Genomic DNA, 18,659 nt, shown 5'->3' with positions numbered 1-18,659 from the left:
TCTTGAATGACAACAGAATCAGGAGAAAAAGTAACTGTACACTGTAGAAATTTAATGAGTTTACTAACAGACATTAAATTAAAGGGCAAATTGGGTACGTAAAGAACAGAAGACAGCGAAAGTGATGGATTAATTTCTACAGTGCCTAGTCCTTTAACTTTAGTGGTAGATCCATCAGCTAAAGTAACATGAGGAAAGGGAGTAGACTCTTGAAAATTAGAAAAAATTTTAGAGGTACCTGACATATGATCAGTAGCCCCAGAATCAATAATCCATGAGTCATTACCTTTTTGTGCTAACGAAGCAGAGGGAAGAGATGTGTGATTTGTAACTTGGTACTGTAGGAATTTAACATAAACTTTCTCAGATATAGTAACAGTCTTCTGGGACTCATGTGCTGAAAAACTCGATTTAATTTGATCAGTGGTAACCGCATTAACAAACCTTTCAACCATGACGAATAGCACGTCAAACCAAAGACAGGGTCAAAACTCGAGACGAACAGTACGCGTGAACAGTGCGCCGTGAACAGTACCGGCGTGAACAGTGTGCCGTGAATAAGGATGGCAACGGGGCGGGGTTGGGGCGGGGGACCCGGGCAACGGGGCGGGGTTGGGGCGGGGGACCCCTCCCCCGTCCCCCGCCCCGTTGCCTATTAGTTCCCACGGTCCCCCGCCCCGTCCCCCGCCTCCCGCCCCCTCCCCGCCTTGCCCCGCTTCCCCCGCGGGGGCACCCGCAGGGTTAATAAAATTTTATTATATAATTTTATTATAATTAAATTTTAATAAATAATCAAATACTAAAATATCAACACATCACCAAATTATTATTCATTGTAATTTTACAATTGAAACTCATAAAAACAATCAAACAGAAGTTATTTGAATACAATCCAATATGATGAAATAAATATAACTAAAATAGTCAAATTTTCACTTTTAGTACAAATGCAATCACTAATTCATCATTGCGTTTGTGCTTTTTTTGAGAAAAAAGTGTTATTCTATTAAGTGTAATTAGAAATTTAGTATAAATGTATTAGTAAATTTAGTATAACTAATTAATAAATTCTATTAGTAGACATTTATAATTATTCATATAATTGATATCCCCCATTGCCATCCCTAGCCGTGAACAGTAACGGCGTGAACAGTACTTTTGCTAGATGTTTAACCTGAACCCTAGGACTCTTGCTCTGATACCATGTCAACAGGTATCTTGGGAGGAAAAACATCTAGTCACCGTATTATGAGTGACCAACTAGTATTTATAGGAGTACAAACCTAACAAACTATTTACAAGAATACCCTTACTAATTTATTATCTACAAGAATACTTATATTCTCTTAACACATATCATAACAGCCTGTTCAGTGGTTGAATCTCTAACTTGTCCAGAGCAAGTGGCTTCAGTGAAGATTCAAGGCTGTAGTCCTTCCAGAAAACACTCGAGATGGGAGGAATACTTTTTTCCTGTACAAGTTGCCTCCAAAAAGTAGTTGTACCAAGGTGGGCATCATTGACGTAGAAACTAATATTTGATCAAGGCAGGCAGAGAAGCATAGAGTTCCGCTAAGCACTGGAAAATCCAATTTAGCAACTGTTCTCTTGGTAGCTCCAACAGAAGTTCAGCCTGGAGCGCAAGAAGCAAGCATTAGAAGTTCAGTGTTCGGAGGGGTAAAAAAGGAGTACAAAAGAACCAAAAAAAAACTCACATTGGCAAGCACGTTAATATCAAGGTTAATTGACACCATCAGCAAAAACAGTAAGATCCCAAAAAAAATCCATTCAAATAATTTCCAACAGTTACGGCCAGTACTAACAAACACCTATTCTAACAAGATACGAGATCATAAAGAATTGACCATGTGATAGTTTGGCTGATATTCTTTCTTCAAATGCGACAAATAGTGCAGACTCAAGTATAGGACAGCCAGTCAACCTCATCTATACTATTCTCATTTTCAAGCCCATTGGAGACCATGCGCGGATTTTATTAACTCAAGGAAACCATATCAAGTACGTCACTAGCAGAACCACTTCTGGCAATTGCAAGAGAACAACATGCATCTTACCTTGATTAGGCCATTCTCAAAAACAAGGGAATTGCAGTGTATGTCAGATGCCACTGAATCTATTATGAGCTTGAAAACTTTCCTGCTCATGTTTGATTTCATGCCAACTATCTTTCCTGATGAATATATCCTGGTAATCCCCAAATCCGCAGCCATTCTCTTCACATAGAGTTTTTTCAACAGGATTTCCATGGAGTAGGGCTCTTTTCCATATTGCCGGCGCAGGCTCTCAGTAAATTGCATCAAACTCCAAATGTCTTGCCTGGCAGCTTTTTCAGCTTCACTTATTACTTCCATGGGATTGTCGAGATAATTTATGTACTCAGAAGGGAGATATGGATTTATATTTAGATCAAGCTGACACAAATAAGGCAAAAGGATGCAAAATAAATTAATGGATCCAGGAATCGTACATATCTGTCAAGATATTCATAATGTATTCAGATACATCTCTCCTTAGGTCACCGTGATTATACAAGCCAAAGTAAAGTTGAGAGCATTGTGCAACAGAGAGTAGTAATACAGTCTGTATTGCTCCCCCTTCTGGAAGAGATATTATCCAGTTGATTAGAATGTACTACAATCTAAAAATGTGGCAGAAGGTCACCATGTATTAGAATGGTTTCTTCTGCAGATGGCAGTTATGTACAAAGCCATCAACTGCCATGATATTGCTGTGTGCACCACTAAAAACATGCAAGTGAAATGAGATAATTTTCCTGGAACGTGTTTCAACAATACTATTTATACAAAAGTGATAGAACTAGTCAAATTGTTCAAGCGGTGTCATCAATAGCTCCAAACAGAATTCTTATCTGTGCTCAATATATTTAGTCATTATTCAATATCAATTAATCTAAAGTTATTTTTTCTGTTACATGAATTTTATGCCTTATTCAGGCCAAAGTGGGTTCTCTTTCGAAGTTCTACCACAAAAATATATAGGTTTCTGGGCTATATAGACAAGTCAAAGTCTTTGGCTTTTGCAGCAAAATTACTACATAAGGTTTTGCAGAGAAATTTCTTAGAGTGAAAAGATAAGACTACTCATTTTACCCTCTTTCAATGTGGATATGAATACCTGCACCGATTGGTAAGGAACTGAGATTACACGGTGTTCATCAACCTGGAAGTCAAAAGATTAAGTGAAGATCTATCCCATCAATCTAAGGTTTAATTACGAAATAACTAGCCATTTATCATGTGATTATAAAGTATGCATGTGTCAAAAATAAATAAGGAGAAAAAGATTATTATCATTGATGATGACAGCAAGCTCAAAAAGATAATCCAAACATTAGTCAAGCTTTCATCTTAAGAAGAACAAAAGAACTAAAACAGCTTCTGTTACTTTCATCTCTGGCTATTGAGCCAAGTTGAAGGAATTATTATTGTTATAGAATCTGCTCTTACTGGTCTCCTAGCCAGTGCTAGTGAATTCTAATATTATGGAAAAAACAAACCTTTGACAGGCTCTCAAATAGCATTTCAAAGAAAAGATCAATGCCCACATTTCCAACATCCCCTGTTTGCTGCTCACCAAAAATATTACCAAAGCCTCTAATAGCCATGTCCCTTTCTGCAAGCTGGAAACCCTGGCCAAGATCACGACACTCTTCAAGGGCAGTTAGCCTCTCCTAATACAACACAGATATCAATGTCACTTAACCCTGCATAAGAAAAAGCATAACTTTTCTACACGGGATGTGGCAAGACAAGGTGCACACAGAAGAACAACCCATAACATACTACATTTCCCAATCGTCCAGTTTTCCACAAAAATAGAGGAAAGACAATAGGAAAACTTACTAGCGCCTGATCAGAGAGCAAAGACTTATCAGCGTAAAACAAGTGTGCATGAGCTTCTTTATCTGCTCGGCCCACCCTTCCACGCAACTGTCAAGTAATTGTACAATGTTAAAAAATTTAAAAAAAAAGGATTAAATTTAAAGTCTAAAAAAACCAGATAACAACGAGTATTTCACAGTATACATTTATGTAAAAAGTTCGAACTGACAATATTAGCTACAGAAATACCAGGACTGTAGTCAAGACAACTAGACAGGAAAGTTTTGATCAACTTCCCTCATATCTCCCTTACAGGACTATTCATTACAGGATAGAGAGCATGCTACTGATCAAGACCATGTTAAGAGATGTTCCGGGTACCAGAATAATTATAGTCCAAAAAAGGAAAAGAACACATAGAAATCTTAGAAAGCCTTTAAATATGCTGCTATACTATTGAAGCCCGAGATTACAGTCATAGCTTCTTTTGAGATTGTGGTTTTTACTGTAAAAAATCACATATAAATAATGACGCAAACTTGCCTTTTGTACCCATAAACAGGAAGATATCTGCTAGGTCACCCAATATATCTATCATTGTCAAAGTGAAGAACTACTTGATAAAATAACATGCACCAAAAGTAAGCAACAAAACCCACAGATGCAAAAGGGGTCTGTACTAAGAAGAAGGAAATAAGTTATTGATCTTCAGAGTTCGGGATCAAGCTGCAACTATAGGTTCATCTCAGGTTTCATTTTTGTTTCCAAGTTCTGATTTTATTTTATTTTATTCATTTATTTGTTTATTGTTTTAGCAAGGGACGGGTGGGATTTAAGAAGCGGGGTGGGGGAAGGAGATTTGATCCCAGGACTTCTAATTTCTGGGGCCTCAAACTTAGCCACTAGACCAGGCCTCCTCAGATATGTTTGCAAGTTCATTTATCTCAACTAATTTATCAAAATTTTGAAGAGGAATAGGGACAAAAGAGTACCTGATACAACTGTGCAAGGCCAAATTGTTGGACATCCTGGATTATGATTGTATTCGCATTTTGAATGTCAAGCCCACTTTCAACTATGTTTGTGCATATAAGGATCTTAATTTCCCCCAGTGCAAATCTTGCCATGGTATCCTCAAGCTGCTTCGAGTATTGCTGCCGAAATATTTAGCTGATTTGTGAGAGAAATATGTGCAAGATCCTACTTTTCATAGGTTTATACAGTACAAACAACCACAATCACCATTTAGATACAAGAGTTACTTGAAACCATTGTTTGATTTCCTTTTGAGCAGTAGGTATTACAGTCATTGCAGCACAGGGGGAGAAAATGATCTACCAAGCAGAAACAGCAAAAGATTTATTTACAAGATGACAACAAACAAAATAACCACAATTACCATTGGTGATAACCACAAGTCACATTCTTTCATTTTTCTTCTTTTTGTTCATTATTTTAGGTTGTTGAAAAGGATTAATGCACTGGAGATGGAAGAGTATGGCTCTCTCATTGTTGGGCAGCTGCTTTATAACCTATGCTTGTTAAGAAGTTATTCATGCATGGATACAGAGGCTTTCACAATGCATCAAAATGCAAAATCTAACATTTTGGCAATTAGGAAGACCAGAAACAAGTAAAGTTGGGAAGAAGAGTGGAAAATGTTATATTGAAAGAAATTTGAAGAAAGTATATATATGAAATCGTTAAGAGGATTACTTTCACATACACTTTTAGTTGTAGGAAGGCATTAATACATCAGTTTTCATGCACAAATCAATTTATATCACAAATTTCAGACAGACCTACTTTTCTCCTATCAACTGCTGCTAGTGTCCATTGGCTTCAATAAAATATCATTACTAATAATAGATTAAATAATTCACCAATCAATCCCATAGACTAAATATACTTTTCAAAATGGTTCTAGCTTCCCAAGCACTGGACTCCAATTTCAATACAAGAGTGGCTCGAAACTAAGTTCTATTAGTGGCAATGTATCGACACCATTAAATATGCAGCAAAAGCCATAGACAAATAAGAGAATGTAATGGCATATATTGCTTGGAGAAAACCCAAAAGCGTCAAAAGTTTTACTATAATATACCCATCCTAAGCACAGATATACCTGCCACCCATCAAAATCCGAACTCTATCAATAATTAACAAGATCTGAATGACTACAAATCCTATTTACACAGGAATTCAGAATTTACAAAAGTTCAATATTTATCAGAAAAATTCGGAAGACTCAAGTCAAAAGGACAATGTTTGTTTCATGTGGATGGATTAAATGCACGCAATACTTCAATCTGAAGATCCTAAACTACATGACATCATATAATCGTGTATTTTTCCTCACAATGGCATCTAGACATTTCATTCTCACTAAACCACTTTCTAGGGCCTTGCGATGTTAATCTACTTCCCATCTCCAGTTCTGTACCTTCTAAAGACGGTCATTATACTTGAACTTTGTTAGTGGCTCATAGTGCTTTCGTTGTCCTCATATTCATCCCTCTTTGTCTTCTTTCACTATAGGAAATAAGATATCAAAACTTAACAAACAACATAGCAGGTTATCATAAACTTCTGTAACCACCTTTGCCAATGTGACTAACTGAATTCAAGTCTCCCTCATACAAAGCTGCTAAAATTTCTTCTTAATGGTGTCAGTCCTTACATAGTGGTTTGGTACTTTGTAGTTTTGTATTTTACCCACGCAGAGTGAAGTGGTCATAGATCTAGCGCTCCACTTCAAGCAATGAATTACCTTTCCATGAGCAATAGCTATTTCAACCTCTGGAAACGATTCTTCAAGAAACTCCATGACTTCTTCAAGCCCTATGAAATAGTTCACAAGTCCATGAATAATAAATGTAGGCATAACTGAACACCATCTAAGAAACTCATTTAAACTGCTCAGAAATTTCAAAAGTTAAAACCACACGAGACATAAATCTCCTGATGACTGTCTAAAATCATATAAAAGTCATAACAAAAAAGCCAATGTAGTCAATTCACCTTTGATTCGGGGCAACACATAAAAAACCTGTCCATCTCGGTCCAGCTCATACTTTATAGCTGATACCACCTTTACCTTAGAATATGATGAAAGATGGGTTCTTATTGGAACTCTTTCAGGAGGTGGTGTAGAAATTAAACTGCAAAAGGGTGAAACAAAATATACACCAAAAAAATAAGGACATCACATTCAAGAAAACTTGCACAAACAAAATGGTATTAGCTGAGATCACCAGCCCATATTCTAGTCTAATTACAACCACTTCATATTCAAAATGGTATTAGCTGATATCGCCAGCCCATATGTTTCTTTGTAATTACACCACTCCATATTCACTCAGGTTGTAAAGGAACAAAAGATAGGGGTACTTCTGTCCTTTCATATGGTTAAACAGTCAAGTGGAGTGCCATTGACAAACAACAGAGTGCCAATACCAGCTCCTTATATGTACACAAACACAAGACTCACCCCTCCCCCTGAGGACAAAACAGCAAACAGTGGCCCAGGCAGTGGTTACAGATAATTAGTTTAATAGCACAGTGACTGGAACTACCTATCAAGTAAAAGATCATAAAAATGACGTAGCAGAATATCAACTCACATCAATTTGAATTTACTCAAGAATTTAACACCTGAAACTTTTCATTTTAATGAGCAAAAATTACCTGGCATCACGAAACCCAGTCAAAGCTAAATAGAGGGTTCGTGGAATAGGCGTTGCCGAAAGCGTGAGTACATCAACTGAGGTTTTAAAAGAAGCAATCTTCTCCTTTTGTTTCACACCAAATCTCTGTAAAGCAACATCTCACACAGAAATCTAAATCATTTGTTTCTCTTGATATCAGAATACTAAATGCAGAAGACTAAGTGAAGATGTCAAACCGTCTCTCTTTCAAAGGGGAGCAAAACAACCCTTTATAATAAGCATTCCAGTGCACCTAAACCCCAATATTTAAGTATGATATACTATTTGCAGTGACTCTGTAGCATGAAACTTTTGTTACTTAGTGGCAAACAGTCTCTAACTTGCCTAGATAGAAGTAATGGTAACAATGAACTCGATTGTCAAGCACTGCAGGACGTTTAATTCTCTAACTCCATTCATCATAATGCAAATAGACTTCAGACAATCTAATCAAAGATAGGAAGGAAGCAACAACCATTCCAGCAGTTTAAGCTATCAGGAACTGGGCCAGGGAGAATACCATCATCTCATCACAAGGAGGCTGTAGCACAACTATCATTCCACATTTTTAGCCATAGGTAAACTAGTTCAGGATTCACTCTTAGAAAGTCACAAGGCATGGTATCATTCAACCCCAAAACAAAAAATAAAATCAAGCATTAATTAGCAAATCACAAACTTCATGATAGTGTAAAGGATATTTTGGGGATACCTGTTCCTCATCAACCACAAGAAGACCAAGATTATTATACACAACACGGTTGCCAAGTAGTGAATGAGTCCCAACTGTAATGTCCAGGTGCCCATGTTTAATCATGTGCACATACTCCTCTTTCTCTGACTTGGACTTCATAATGCAAGTTCAAAGATGAACGGTTACTTCGCAATAAACATCCTTTCTACTCAACCAACATGCCACACAAGTCTATTTAAAAGTTTCGAAATGAATCAATCAATATGTGTATTATCAGTGTGCTGCTTTTTAGACAGGTTATAGCTTTGAGAAATAGAGAAAATCACTGGCAGCAAGCAAGTACAAGAGTTTTTGTGATAAAAAAATATATATGTGATCAGCCGTGGAATCAAACTGAACACCAAATGAGTCAACTAAATCCAAGTAGGAAGACTAAACACAACAATCACATTAGGCAAACCAAACGCATCACTTGCAATAAATACAAGTTTAAAAACTCGATTAGAATTACATCCAAACCCAATGCTTTCATCAGAAATAATAATTTGGTCTGCAAGAATGTAGTTCTAGTATGGTAAAGTTCCCTTGTCGGAATGGTAAATAGATGCCAATTCAGTCAGTGATAACAGAGACGCTTAGAGAACATTTTATGCTTTTTTCAGCATATAAACCTACAGCTGGCCACTAGAAGTATCCGATGATATCACCCTAAATGTTCACGAAAATTGTCATAGAAGGTATTCTAGCATAGTAAGAAGGTGGAAAACTCCTGCATTTAGTTTCAAACTTTTCAACTCAAAAACAGAATGAAATTAAAATGAGTTGTAAAATTCCTTTTTTCATATCTAACATCAACTAGGCAAGAATTTTATCTTCACCACCAAAAAACAAAAAACTTTGGAATCTTCAACATACCTGAAACCTACTCAGAAGTCCAACCTTGATATCTGGATATCTTGAGAATCGATCGGAGATAACATCATAATGTTGTTTAGCTAGAACTATTGTTGGTGCTAGAACCATGGCTTGCTTCCCTGCTGAAACCACGCAGAAGATGGCACGAAGCGCAACTTCAGTTTTGCCAAAACCAACATCTCCACATATCAATCTGTCCATAGGGTTTTCTTTCTCTGTCAAGTCTTTTTCCACATCAATGATTGCCTGTTATGAGAATTCAATTAATTAGTGCTAAGTGAAATTACTCTATAAGCAGGCTCAAGTGGTGCTATAGATGATGTCAAAAGAAGAAAAATCACCTATTTCTCCAGAAAATGGCATTAATTCAACTGAGGGAAGATAACAGGATCATCTGGTAGAACTATATCTATCATGAAATTGAGCAGTTTCGCAGAAGAAGGAAAAAGAGAAAAATGGAATAGACCTGCATCTGGTCTGGCGTTGGCTTATAAGGAAAATGAGATGCAAATTCTGCAATGGCATGCATTTTGGGGTAAGGAGGCCTTCTTTGTTTGAGCCTGTGTATATACAGCTCCATCAAGTCAACAACCATTTTTTGAACTGCAACCTTACCCTTCACCCTTCTTCTCTCCCATGCACTTGGGTCGCTTAGTTTGCTCAAAGCACGTGGCTTTTTTGTTTCATTAGGTCTGAGAAATAAAATAGCAAAGTGAGCGAGCAACTGCAGGATACGCACATTGGCTACAACTTAGCAACAACCTTAACTAATGGTTGCACTTACTTGAGGAGAAGTCAGATAAAATGATGTTGTTCCCAGAATGGCGGTATTACTGAATTAGTGTTTCTACCCTGACTGGGAAGGATCAAACCAATCCCACTGCCCAAGTACCTAACCTAATTCCCCCCCCCCCCCCCCGGGGGCTGAATAACCGGAAGAACAAATTATCAACAGTTTGATTGCTGCAAAAATTAAGGCCACGCTCCTTGAAACATTACTGAAGATATGATCATTAGCTTCAAAACGAGCCTCCTTAAGGTTATCCCAAGCAAGTCATCATTTAGGTCCATTGGTTTATGCATCCTATAATCTAGTTTTACCACAAGACTTTTGGCGTGCATCGAGTAATTAAAGGGAGTAGTCACGTAAATGCTTCGGAAATTCAATCAAATTTTGTCAACACCAGCCGTCACTCAGAAGTCTATTTCAGAGGGGGTGAACATTGTAGGTTGTAGTAAAGAAAGGCAAGGAATAAAAGGCGTGCGTACAGATTATAGCGGTAGAGCATGCGGGAAGCCTGCTTGACAGGGAGCTTGGCCATTCCATCGGCGTACTCTATATAGACATATTCAGTCGGGAGTTGGGGGTTGTGGTCCGTATTATAAGTATTAGGATGCTTCAACTTTGGCAGGTCAAATTTGATGCTAACAAATCGGCCGATGCCGACCTTCTTGTGCACCACGTAGTCGCCGGGGCAGAGAGTGTAGGGGTCGACCTTGTAGCTAAAAACGCCGTCTTTCCAATTTTTGTTGGTGACGTCACCCTTGAGCTTCTGCAAACCCCTCAGCTGCTGCTCCTTGACCTGCTGAATGTATTTATCAGCCTCCTTGGTATCCATGACGGGGGGCCTCGGGGAGGAGGAATCTCTCTTGCCGTGCTCTCGAAGAATTCTGTCGTTAAGCAGAGAAATGTCGTCGCTGCTCTCCGTCACATTCTCGTGAGTTCGGAGGGGCGGAGGTGGCAGTAATTTATAGCGTCTAGCAGAGGGGGCAACGTCGGAGTAGAGGACGGGCGATGAAGATGATGATGAAGATGAAACTAAAAGCAACGAAGAAGGAGGAGGAGGTGGGGGGTTGAATTTGGTTGGCATGGAGTAAAAGCGAGAGTTCCATTTGCAAAGGGGGAGGAAAATTTTTATTCTTGTCATCCAATCCCTGCTTCTGCTGCTGCTCCTTGGCTGGAAATGGGCGCAACTATTAGTAGCAGAAGCAGAAGAAGGATTTGACATTTTTGCAACATCACAGAAGGCGGGGAACAGTGGCACTTTAGTAGAGGCCATATTTTATTTCAATTTTCTACAGTAGTAGTGGCATCAATTTCAATTGTAATAGGCGAGTAGAGCGTAATGCACAGTGTTGAGAACTGAGAAGAGGCCGAGGATGAGGCCCGGTCTGGTGTGGTGAGGTGAGTTGAGGTCAACTGGCACTTCCTGAATCCTAACGGAGATGGTGATGGGCACTTCTATGCTTGTAACAAGTAGTTTTTTTTTTTTTTTTTGTCAAACTGTAACAAGTAGTTAGTAGAGGTGGCAAAATGGGCGGGATGGGCGGAATTTGCTTGGGTTTGAGATGGAACCGAGTCATATGGGTTTGGGCCCAACCTTACCCATATGTGTTTTGGGACTAACTTGGGCGGGATCATTTTGGGATGGGTTTAGATTGATCCCGCCCAATACCCAAATCCATTTTCTACATATTTTTTTTCCTTTAATTCATTTTTTATTTTTATATAATTTTTATATTTTTGATTTATTAAATTTCTTTTAGTTTTATTAAATAAACATGCAAGTGCTTTATACTCAAGATTCCCACCAAAAATTGGATTAACAAATAAAGGAAAAGATAGATATACAGCCATATTCCAACATATATCAAGATGGCCAAGGTCCTTAGGATGTTGAATATTTATCCTTATCATTGTCCAAGGATGACAGGTCTAAACTAACTGAAATGCTGGAAATTCTTGTGGATAATGACTAGGAAGACTACTAGATTATATTCGCTGGTATGACTATAAAAATTGTTAAAGATAATTTTTGAATCTAAGATTCCGTTTGGATTGACTTTTTTTTCAAAAAATAAGTTTTTCAAATACAATGTTACAGTAATATACAATAACTCAAGAAACATCCCATCCATATTAATATATCAAATATTTCAAAAAAATTTTATAGTAAAAATTTTTCATATACACTGCTACAATAAAATATTTCAAAAACACCTACCAAAAACAGCTAATCCAAACGGAGCCCTTGCCATTTGAGCCCAATGGGTACCCAAGTATTTCCCATCCTTTCCCATTCATTAATGGGTATAGTTGGGATGTGTCCCAACTTAAACCCAATACCAAATTATAATACCCATCCCGCCCAAAGTTCCTTTGGGCATGGGTAGCCCGTTGGGACTTGGGACAAATTGCCAGCTCTAGTAGTTAGTTACTGAGTCCAGTGGTCTAATGGATGTCTTGTCATGTTGTACTGGACAGAAAATGTATGGATGGGTGGATAGAATGCCACCGATGATTTTGATTCAATAGGATCCGGAACCCGGAAGAAAGATGGATGTTTTACGCGGAACTAGCCAAGTGGCACAGTTTTTGTGCGATCTATTCATTCATTTTTCCTGAATCTCGTTCTCTTTCCTTTGCTGCAAAGCACAAGCCATTTGGACTCAATATAGGGATTTTTCTAAACTCTCAGTGTCAAAGGGTAAAAAGTATGAATTTTTAAAATTTAGGGAAGATGCCCACCTCCAACTCCAAGGCTCACCTAGCTTTCAAAGCACTGTTAGAAATTATTTATTACTAGCAATCTGATCCATTCTTTGCACAGATTTATATTTCAATTCAAAACAATACTTACATATTATAGTATAAGATAAAGTATATAAAAAAGACAAAAAAATTTAAAGAAGTGTATGCTTAACATGTTAAAAAAAAGTTTATTTCATAAGTACAAAACATGGACTTTCCTAATTTTAATATCTTAAATAAGTTGAAACCAAATTTTGTTAACCTATTGTTTGTCAATATACGATAACAATTTTAATAAAATAATTTAATTTATAACGATTCATATCATAGAGCAATTATAAACTTATTTATAAATATATCAATATATCATGTTATACCCATATATCAAAATTTTTAACATTAAAAATATAAAGTATAACTAATTCATTTTCCTCAAATTTAGAAAAATTTTCTCTCATTTTGTAATCCAAAAATTGTTGAGTGCTTATAAAATAATGTTCTTCATAAATTTTAATATATATTTAAAATAATCTTCATGAGATGTGTTTCAAAATTACTAAAAAATTATCACCATTTCTATCCTCTCTTACCTACTAATTAGCTATCCGCTGTCTTTTATGACTTTCAGATCTCTTATCACGGTGCCATCTTTTATGTCATATCCTTACAATTTCATTCTTTCTTCTCTCATCTCTTCGTCCAATTTTGTAGTAATTTACCTTTATTTTTTGACTTTTCCCACCACTCTTTAACTTTTTGCTACTCTTTTTCTCTCGTCTATAGCTAACCTCTAATTTTCTATTTTTGCCACCCAATTTTCTATTCTTTTCCCTTCACAATTCTTTCAAACCCTATAAATTCATAATTTGTTTTTTAGGCTAGTAGTACTTTGTTTTCTATTTAGTAATTTCATAATTTATTATCCACAAATGGTACTATTATTGATATTTTAAATCCATGACCAGTGAATATTATTTTCTTTTTGTTTTCTATATACTTTGCCTTTTTAGTTGGATTACTAAATTAAAGAGTAAAATATTGTTATTTACTTTTTTGCTTTTAGGTTGGTGGTTTTCCTCTTTATTTACCCTCACATTAATAGATTTCAAATCAAATTCCTATATGAGTTTGTTTGATAACATAGAAAATTGTTGAATCTGAACTTTTTTCATATATATGTTTTGAGTGTTTAATAAATAAAAATCCATTTGCTGAACTTGTGTGTATTTTTTTAAGCACAATAATCCTAACTTAACATTTAATTCTGATAAGAATCAATATAATTACTTCAACTAATTTATCTTACCTACAAAATCTACCATTATTTGTTAATTATGTTTAAAATTCTTATATAATTAAACAACCTAACATTCTCCATTTAATGATTTCATATTTCTCTTTTATCCATTGTTAATGACTTTCACATCTTCTCCATACTCCTCATATAATATATTTCATCTTTTATATTAATTTGATTTTAAAATAAATATTTTCATTTTCATACCTAACAATTTTAAGTTAATTAAATCACAAGTTATATTTCTTTTTTGGATGAAAAGATATAAGGGCAAAATTATCAAATTTAACTTATTAAACATCCAATTATAAATGTTTATCAAACAGTATAAATAGATTTAACATTAAAATTCAGACATTCATATATTTCTTTTCGGTGCTTAAAATTCAGCAAATTAATTGTTTCAGTATTCAGATTTAAGAATTCAGATTCAGTTTATCAAACGGATGAGCCACTTCTTACCTTTAAATTCAAAAGACATGAAAAATATATATAACAATTTTAAAAACTTAAAATTCTATAAAAATAAATAAAGATGAGTTATAAGATTTCTAATTTAATCATCCAAAAAACTCTCCCTACAATACATATAGATATAGATTTTGATAGTATTATGTGTTTTACCATATTTCCTAGGTTAGGCAAATTGCATTCCCTATTCATTGTTTTCTTTGTAAGGTTGTTATCTTAATAATTTATTTAACCCAAATGGAAGTCTCACATTTGACTCATTCCTTCTCCATATCTCCGCAATTTAGCGCTTGTTACTCATTCTCTCTAGAAAGAACTTGAAAGAGATGGTAAATTGTAATTTTTGGTGAAATTATGTTGTTATCTCTTATTATTGGGTTGGAGGAATTTTAATCGGAATGAAATTGTTAATTGGAGCGAGAAGGTGTGTGAGGAAATGAGAGTTAGTTGGAGTGGTATTTGTATTTGATGAAAACGTGGACATGATGTATTTATGAGTTAGTGGAGTAACTAATGTAAATAAAGCAATTTCATTTTATGAGTTAAGCCAGTTTTACAAAAAATAAAAATAAAGTATAATCCTTTGCTTTTCTTATTATTTTTTCACTAATATTAACAAGCACATGCATTTTTTTATGATGTGATATATGTAAGATAAAAAAGTGAGTTGAAAAAATGTGTTTATAATGCAAGCAAAATATTATTTGACAAAACTTAGCTATTCACACACACCCATTATGTATTATTAGAAGATTAATATCTAACAAATGAATACTTATGGTTCAAATTAATTGATTCCAATTGATTATTGAACATAACTATGGTGAAGTTCTTAATAAAAATTTATAACTATAATTACAAAAAAAATGGTGCGAATTGATACCCTAACATGGCCCCATTTTTTAATTGACATCAATAACAATAAGAACAAATCGATTTTATCACCTGTTATATTGATAATAATTATTTCTAGCTTTTATTATTTACCATTATTTTACTACTGCAACTTGTATAGCCACAAAAGGGACATTTTTGAGAACTTTTCATGTCTTTCCTCAAAATACCTGTTTTAAGTGTACTTTTTTTTTCCTGACAAGGACGGATTTTGTTACCAAATACTTAATCTCAAGGGAGGTTTGCGTAATTTTGTAAACCTTAGGGGAGGTCAATGAAATAGTAAAAAATTAGGGTAGGTTTCTGAAATTATCCCTTGAAGAAGACGACTAACCCAAATGCCTTTCGAACGACCCCACTAAAATAAGTGTTACACAACTTTTGCTGAGAAACTATTATTATGCAACTAAAGCCCACCAGCCCACTGCCAGTGCCCGATCGACTCCTGCCGAACAGCCACTTCCCTCGGCCCCCCTCCCCTGGCAACCCCCACAGACATAGCCTTCTCCTTGCTCAAGCAACATCATTCGCCCTTCACCTTCTCCTTGCTTATGGAAGCTTCACCAGCCCATCTCCTTATTCCCCGTCTTCTCTCCCACCACGTGCTGTTTTTTGAGCAGACAAGTTCGGCCTAAATTTGGTAGGGAGATTAGTTTCTTTTTGGTTGTATTTATCTTACGCTAACTTTGTCCAGATTATTTTACTTGTCACTGTTTTTGGGATGTTCTCGTGGGGATTTTCATTGTCTTTCCCCTAATTGCTGCAAAGCAGAAAGCTGTTGTTTTATGTTGGGGTTTCTTTTTTTTTTTTTTTTTGGTTATAAGTCCCGAGTTGAAACGGGTCATACGATTGGCTTGCTTGTTCGACTCTTTGACTCGAGTCATCTCGAATCTTCCGAATCCGAGCGAGTCGCCCCCGCCCCCGCCCCCGCCTTGTAAGGATCGTTCCCTGACCGGTTCAAATTGCGCGGTAGTTGCCTGCATTTGATTGTAGTGTCCAGGGAGGCAATAGATGCAAGTTTCCATGAACCACAAAAATAATCACGACCAAACAGCGGTTCCTCACCTTCCCACTGAACAGCCACAACGTCAAGGTGGCGGTCCCCAGTTCCCCGGTAATTTCCAATTGTCTGAACGCCTCCAGGCTCAGGGGCTGGGCCATGCCCTGGCTGCTCATGCCCAACTTGAAAATTCTGCAACTGCCAATGCTGCAGCTGTATCTTCACCTGGTCCATCAACCCCTGCAACTTCAGCGGGCAGTAGTAGGCGGACCCCATCTCACAAGCCCCCGTCGCGGCCTTCTGGTGGTGTGTCCTCTGGTGGACACGGACAAGGTGCTACTGCTTCCCCATTAAAAACCATGGAATTAGCTCCTGCTGTGCGGAGGAGGAAACGGAAGCTTCCTGAGAAAGAGATCCCCCATAAAGCGGCATCGTCCTTGCCGGAATCAGCTCTTTATGCCCAGTTGCTTGAACTTGAGTCCCGTATTGATGCTCTTCTTGCCAGGAAGAAGATTGAAATTGCAGATACCCTTAAGAACCCGATGCGCATTCAAAAGATGCTCAGGATTTATGTATTTAACACCTTTGCCAACCAGGAAGGGGCGCATACTGACAGCAAAAACGCTGATCCTCCCTCTTGGTCGCTTAAAATATGTGGGAGGATCTTGGAAGATGGGGCTGATCCTGCAGCTCTTGGTTCGCTCAACATTTCAAGCTCTCCATATCCTAAGTTTTCCTCTTTCATTAGGAAAATGACTGTATACTTGGATCAGAACCTGTATCCTGATAATCATGTGATCTTGTGGGAGAATTCTCGGTCACCGGCACTTCATGAGGGGTTTGAGGTGAAGAGAAAAGGAGATAAGGAGTTTACTGCGATTGTTAGATTAGAAATGGATTTTGTTCCAGAGAAATTTAGGCTTTCACCTGCTTTGCAAGAAGTTCTTGGGGTAGAGGTTGAGACACGCCCTAGGACTATAGCTGCACTTTGGCATTACATAAAGACAAGGAAATTACAAATTCCAGGTGACACATCCTCTTTTGTGTGTGATCCACCTCTGAGAAAAGTTTTTGGAGAAGAGAACTTGAAATTTGCTGTAGTTTCCCAGAAGATAATACAACATCTAACTTCACTCAAACCAATACATTTGGAACATAAGATTAAGCTTTCTGGGAATTGTCCAGCTGGAAATACTTGTTATGATGTACCGGTTGATGTTCCTATTTTATTAGAGAGGGAAATGTCAAGTTTCCTCACCGATTTAGAGAGGAATAAGGAGGTTGATGCCTTTGACGAAGCAATTTCTGCTGCTATTAGGAAAATCCATGAACATTATCAGAGACAAGCTTTCTTTCTAGGATTTAGTCATTCTCCAGCTGAGTTCATCAATGGTTTGCTTGCTTCTCAAGCTAGGGACTTGAAGCTTCTTGGTGCAGATACCAGCCACAATGCTGAGAATGAGCGCCGATCTGAATTTTATAACCAAACATGGTAAAATACAAATACCACTTCTTGTGTATAGCTCTATCTTACTGTACTTGGTTTATAGTTCTACCTTCTTGTTCATATTGTTACATCGAATGTTGCTTCTTATCTCATGTTACAACTCATTTATTTTGAAATACAAATATCCACTTCTTAGTCTTGGCCCTTGTAATTGCAATTTTCGAAGTAGTAGTCAATCTAGTGTTTCAGAGCATTTGTATGATCTTTATTATATCTAGCTTTGATAATAATAGAGACAGACAACTTGAGAGTGTAGATTAACTGATGAAACAATATGTCATGATTAAACAATGCAAACTGTTTTTGCACTTCCAGAAATTCTAGTTTCCCTCTGTCATTTGTTTGATCATATATGCTTTCAACTAGCAAATACTGCTAGTTTGAATTTCCTCTCAGCTTGTTGCTTTGACTTTATTTTCAGCTTGTTTACTTATCTTCCAGGGTACGTGACTGACTCCCTGTAAACACTTTATCTGATTAAATCTTATAATCTCTGCTGTAGGGTTGAAGATGCTGTCATTAGATACCTCAATCGGAAGCCTTCTTTTAGTGCTGAGCCTCGAAACAAATGATACTGGAACTGTTTGATTGTTAATGTAGAAGAGTTCAACATCTGGTGTGAGCGTTTTCACCTCCTGTCTCCTGTATATTCTACTTCAAGATAATTGTGAGATTTTCAGCAATTTGGCATTTGGTGAAGGTTATAAGTTCAAGGATGCTGTTTAGTTTGTAATGTGTTGGAACTGCTTCTTGAAGTGCATAGAAGGTTGTAGGACAAA

General features: G+C 36.8%; 2 protein-coding genes across 5 annotated transcripts; one reads left to right on the top strand and one right to left on the bottom strand.

The window, feature by feature from the left end:
* Window positions 1-1,046: 1,046 nt before the first annotated feature.
* On the bottom strand, window positions 1,047-11,402 carry LOC113722993 (ATP-dependent DNA helicase At3g02060, chloroplastic). Of its 4 annotated transcripts, none has more exons than XM_027246238.2 (13): window positions 10,449-11,398; window positions 9,646-9,871; window positions 9,180-9,425; window positions 8,283-8,417; window positions 7,551-7,675; window positions 6,885-7,024; window positions 6,544-6,704; window positions 4,856-5,017; window positions 3,885-3,971; window positions 3,539-3,712; window positions 3,157-3,201; window positions 2,076-2,432; window positions 1,047-1,633 (listed from the first exon to the last, which is right to left on the bottom strand). In XM_027246238.2, exons 1-13 carry the CDS (start codon window positions 11,237-11,239, stop codon window positions 1,532-1,534), a joined length of 2,751 nt encoding a protein of 916 aa, XP_027102039.1. In that variant the 5' UTR covers window positions 11,240-11,398; the 3' UTR covers window positions 1,047-1,531. The 4 variants fall into 4 exon arrangements, with proteins under 4 accessions (XP_027102039.1, XP_027102041.1, XP_027102040.1 ...); XM_027246240.2 differs by having other exon boundaries at window positions 6,634-6,704; XM_027246239.2 differs by lacking the exon at window positions 3,157-3,201 and having other exon boundaries at window positions 10,449-11,399.
* Window positions 11,403-16,079: 4,677 nt separating this feature from the next.
* Window positions 16,080-18,659, top strand: LOC113723083 (SWI/SNF complex component SNF12 homolog). The gene is made up of 2 exons (XM_072059060.1): window positions 16,080-17,865; window positions 18,383-18,659. Exons 1-2 carry the CDS (start codon window positions 16,385-16,387, stop codon window positions 18,450-18,452), a joined length of 1,551 nt encoding a protein of 516 aa, XP_071915161.1. The 5' UTR covers window positions 16,080-16,384; the 3' UTR covers window positions 18,453-18,659.

The sequence above is a fragment of the Coffea arabica genome, chromosome 7e (assembly GCF_036785885.1).
Source record: "Coffea arabica cultivar ET-39 chromosome 7e, Coffea Arabica ET-39 HiFi, whole genome shotgun sequence".
Taxonomy (NCBI): Eukaryota; Viridiplantae; Streptophyta; class Magnoliopsida; order Gentianales; family Rubiaceae; genus Coffea; species Coffea arabica.
This window is presented reverse-complemented; position numbering and strand designations above follow the sequence as displayed.

Excerpts from the sequence above, each read along its gene's own strand:
- LOC113722993 (XM_027246238.2), bottom strand. The coding sequence starts at position 11,239 with ATGGCCTCTACTAAAGTGCCACTGTTCCCCGCCTTCTGTGATGTTGCA. Across the intron at positions 9,426-9,645 it reads CAACGCCAGACCAGATGCAG|GCAATCATTGATGTGGAAAA; the intron begins GTCTATTCCATT and ends TTCTCATAACAG. Across the intron at positions 3,202-3,538 it reads TATTTGAGAGCCTGTCAAAG|GTTGATGAACACCGTGTAAT; the intron begins GTTTGTTTTTTC and ends TTTGACTTCCAG.
- LOC113723083 (XM_072059060.1), top strand. The coding sequence starts at position 16,385 with ATGCAAGTTTCCATGAACCACAAAAATAATCACGACCAAACAGCGGTT. Across the intron at positions 17,866-18,382 it reads GAATTTTATAACCAAACATG|GGTTGAAGATGCTGTCATTA; the intron begins GTAAAATACAAA and ends TCTCTGCTGTAG.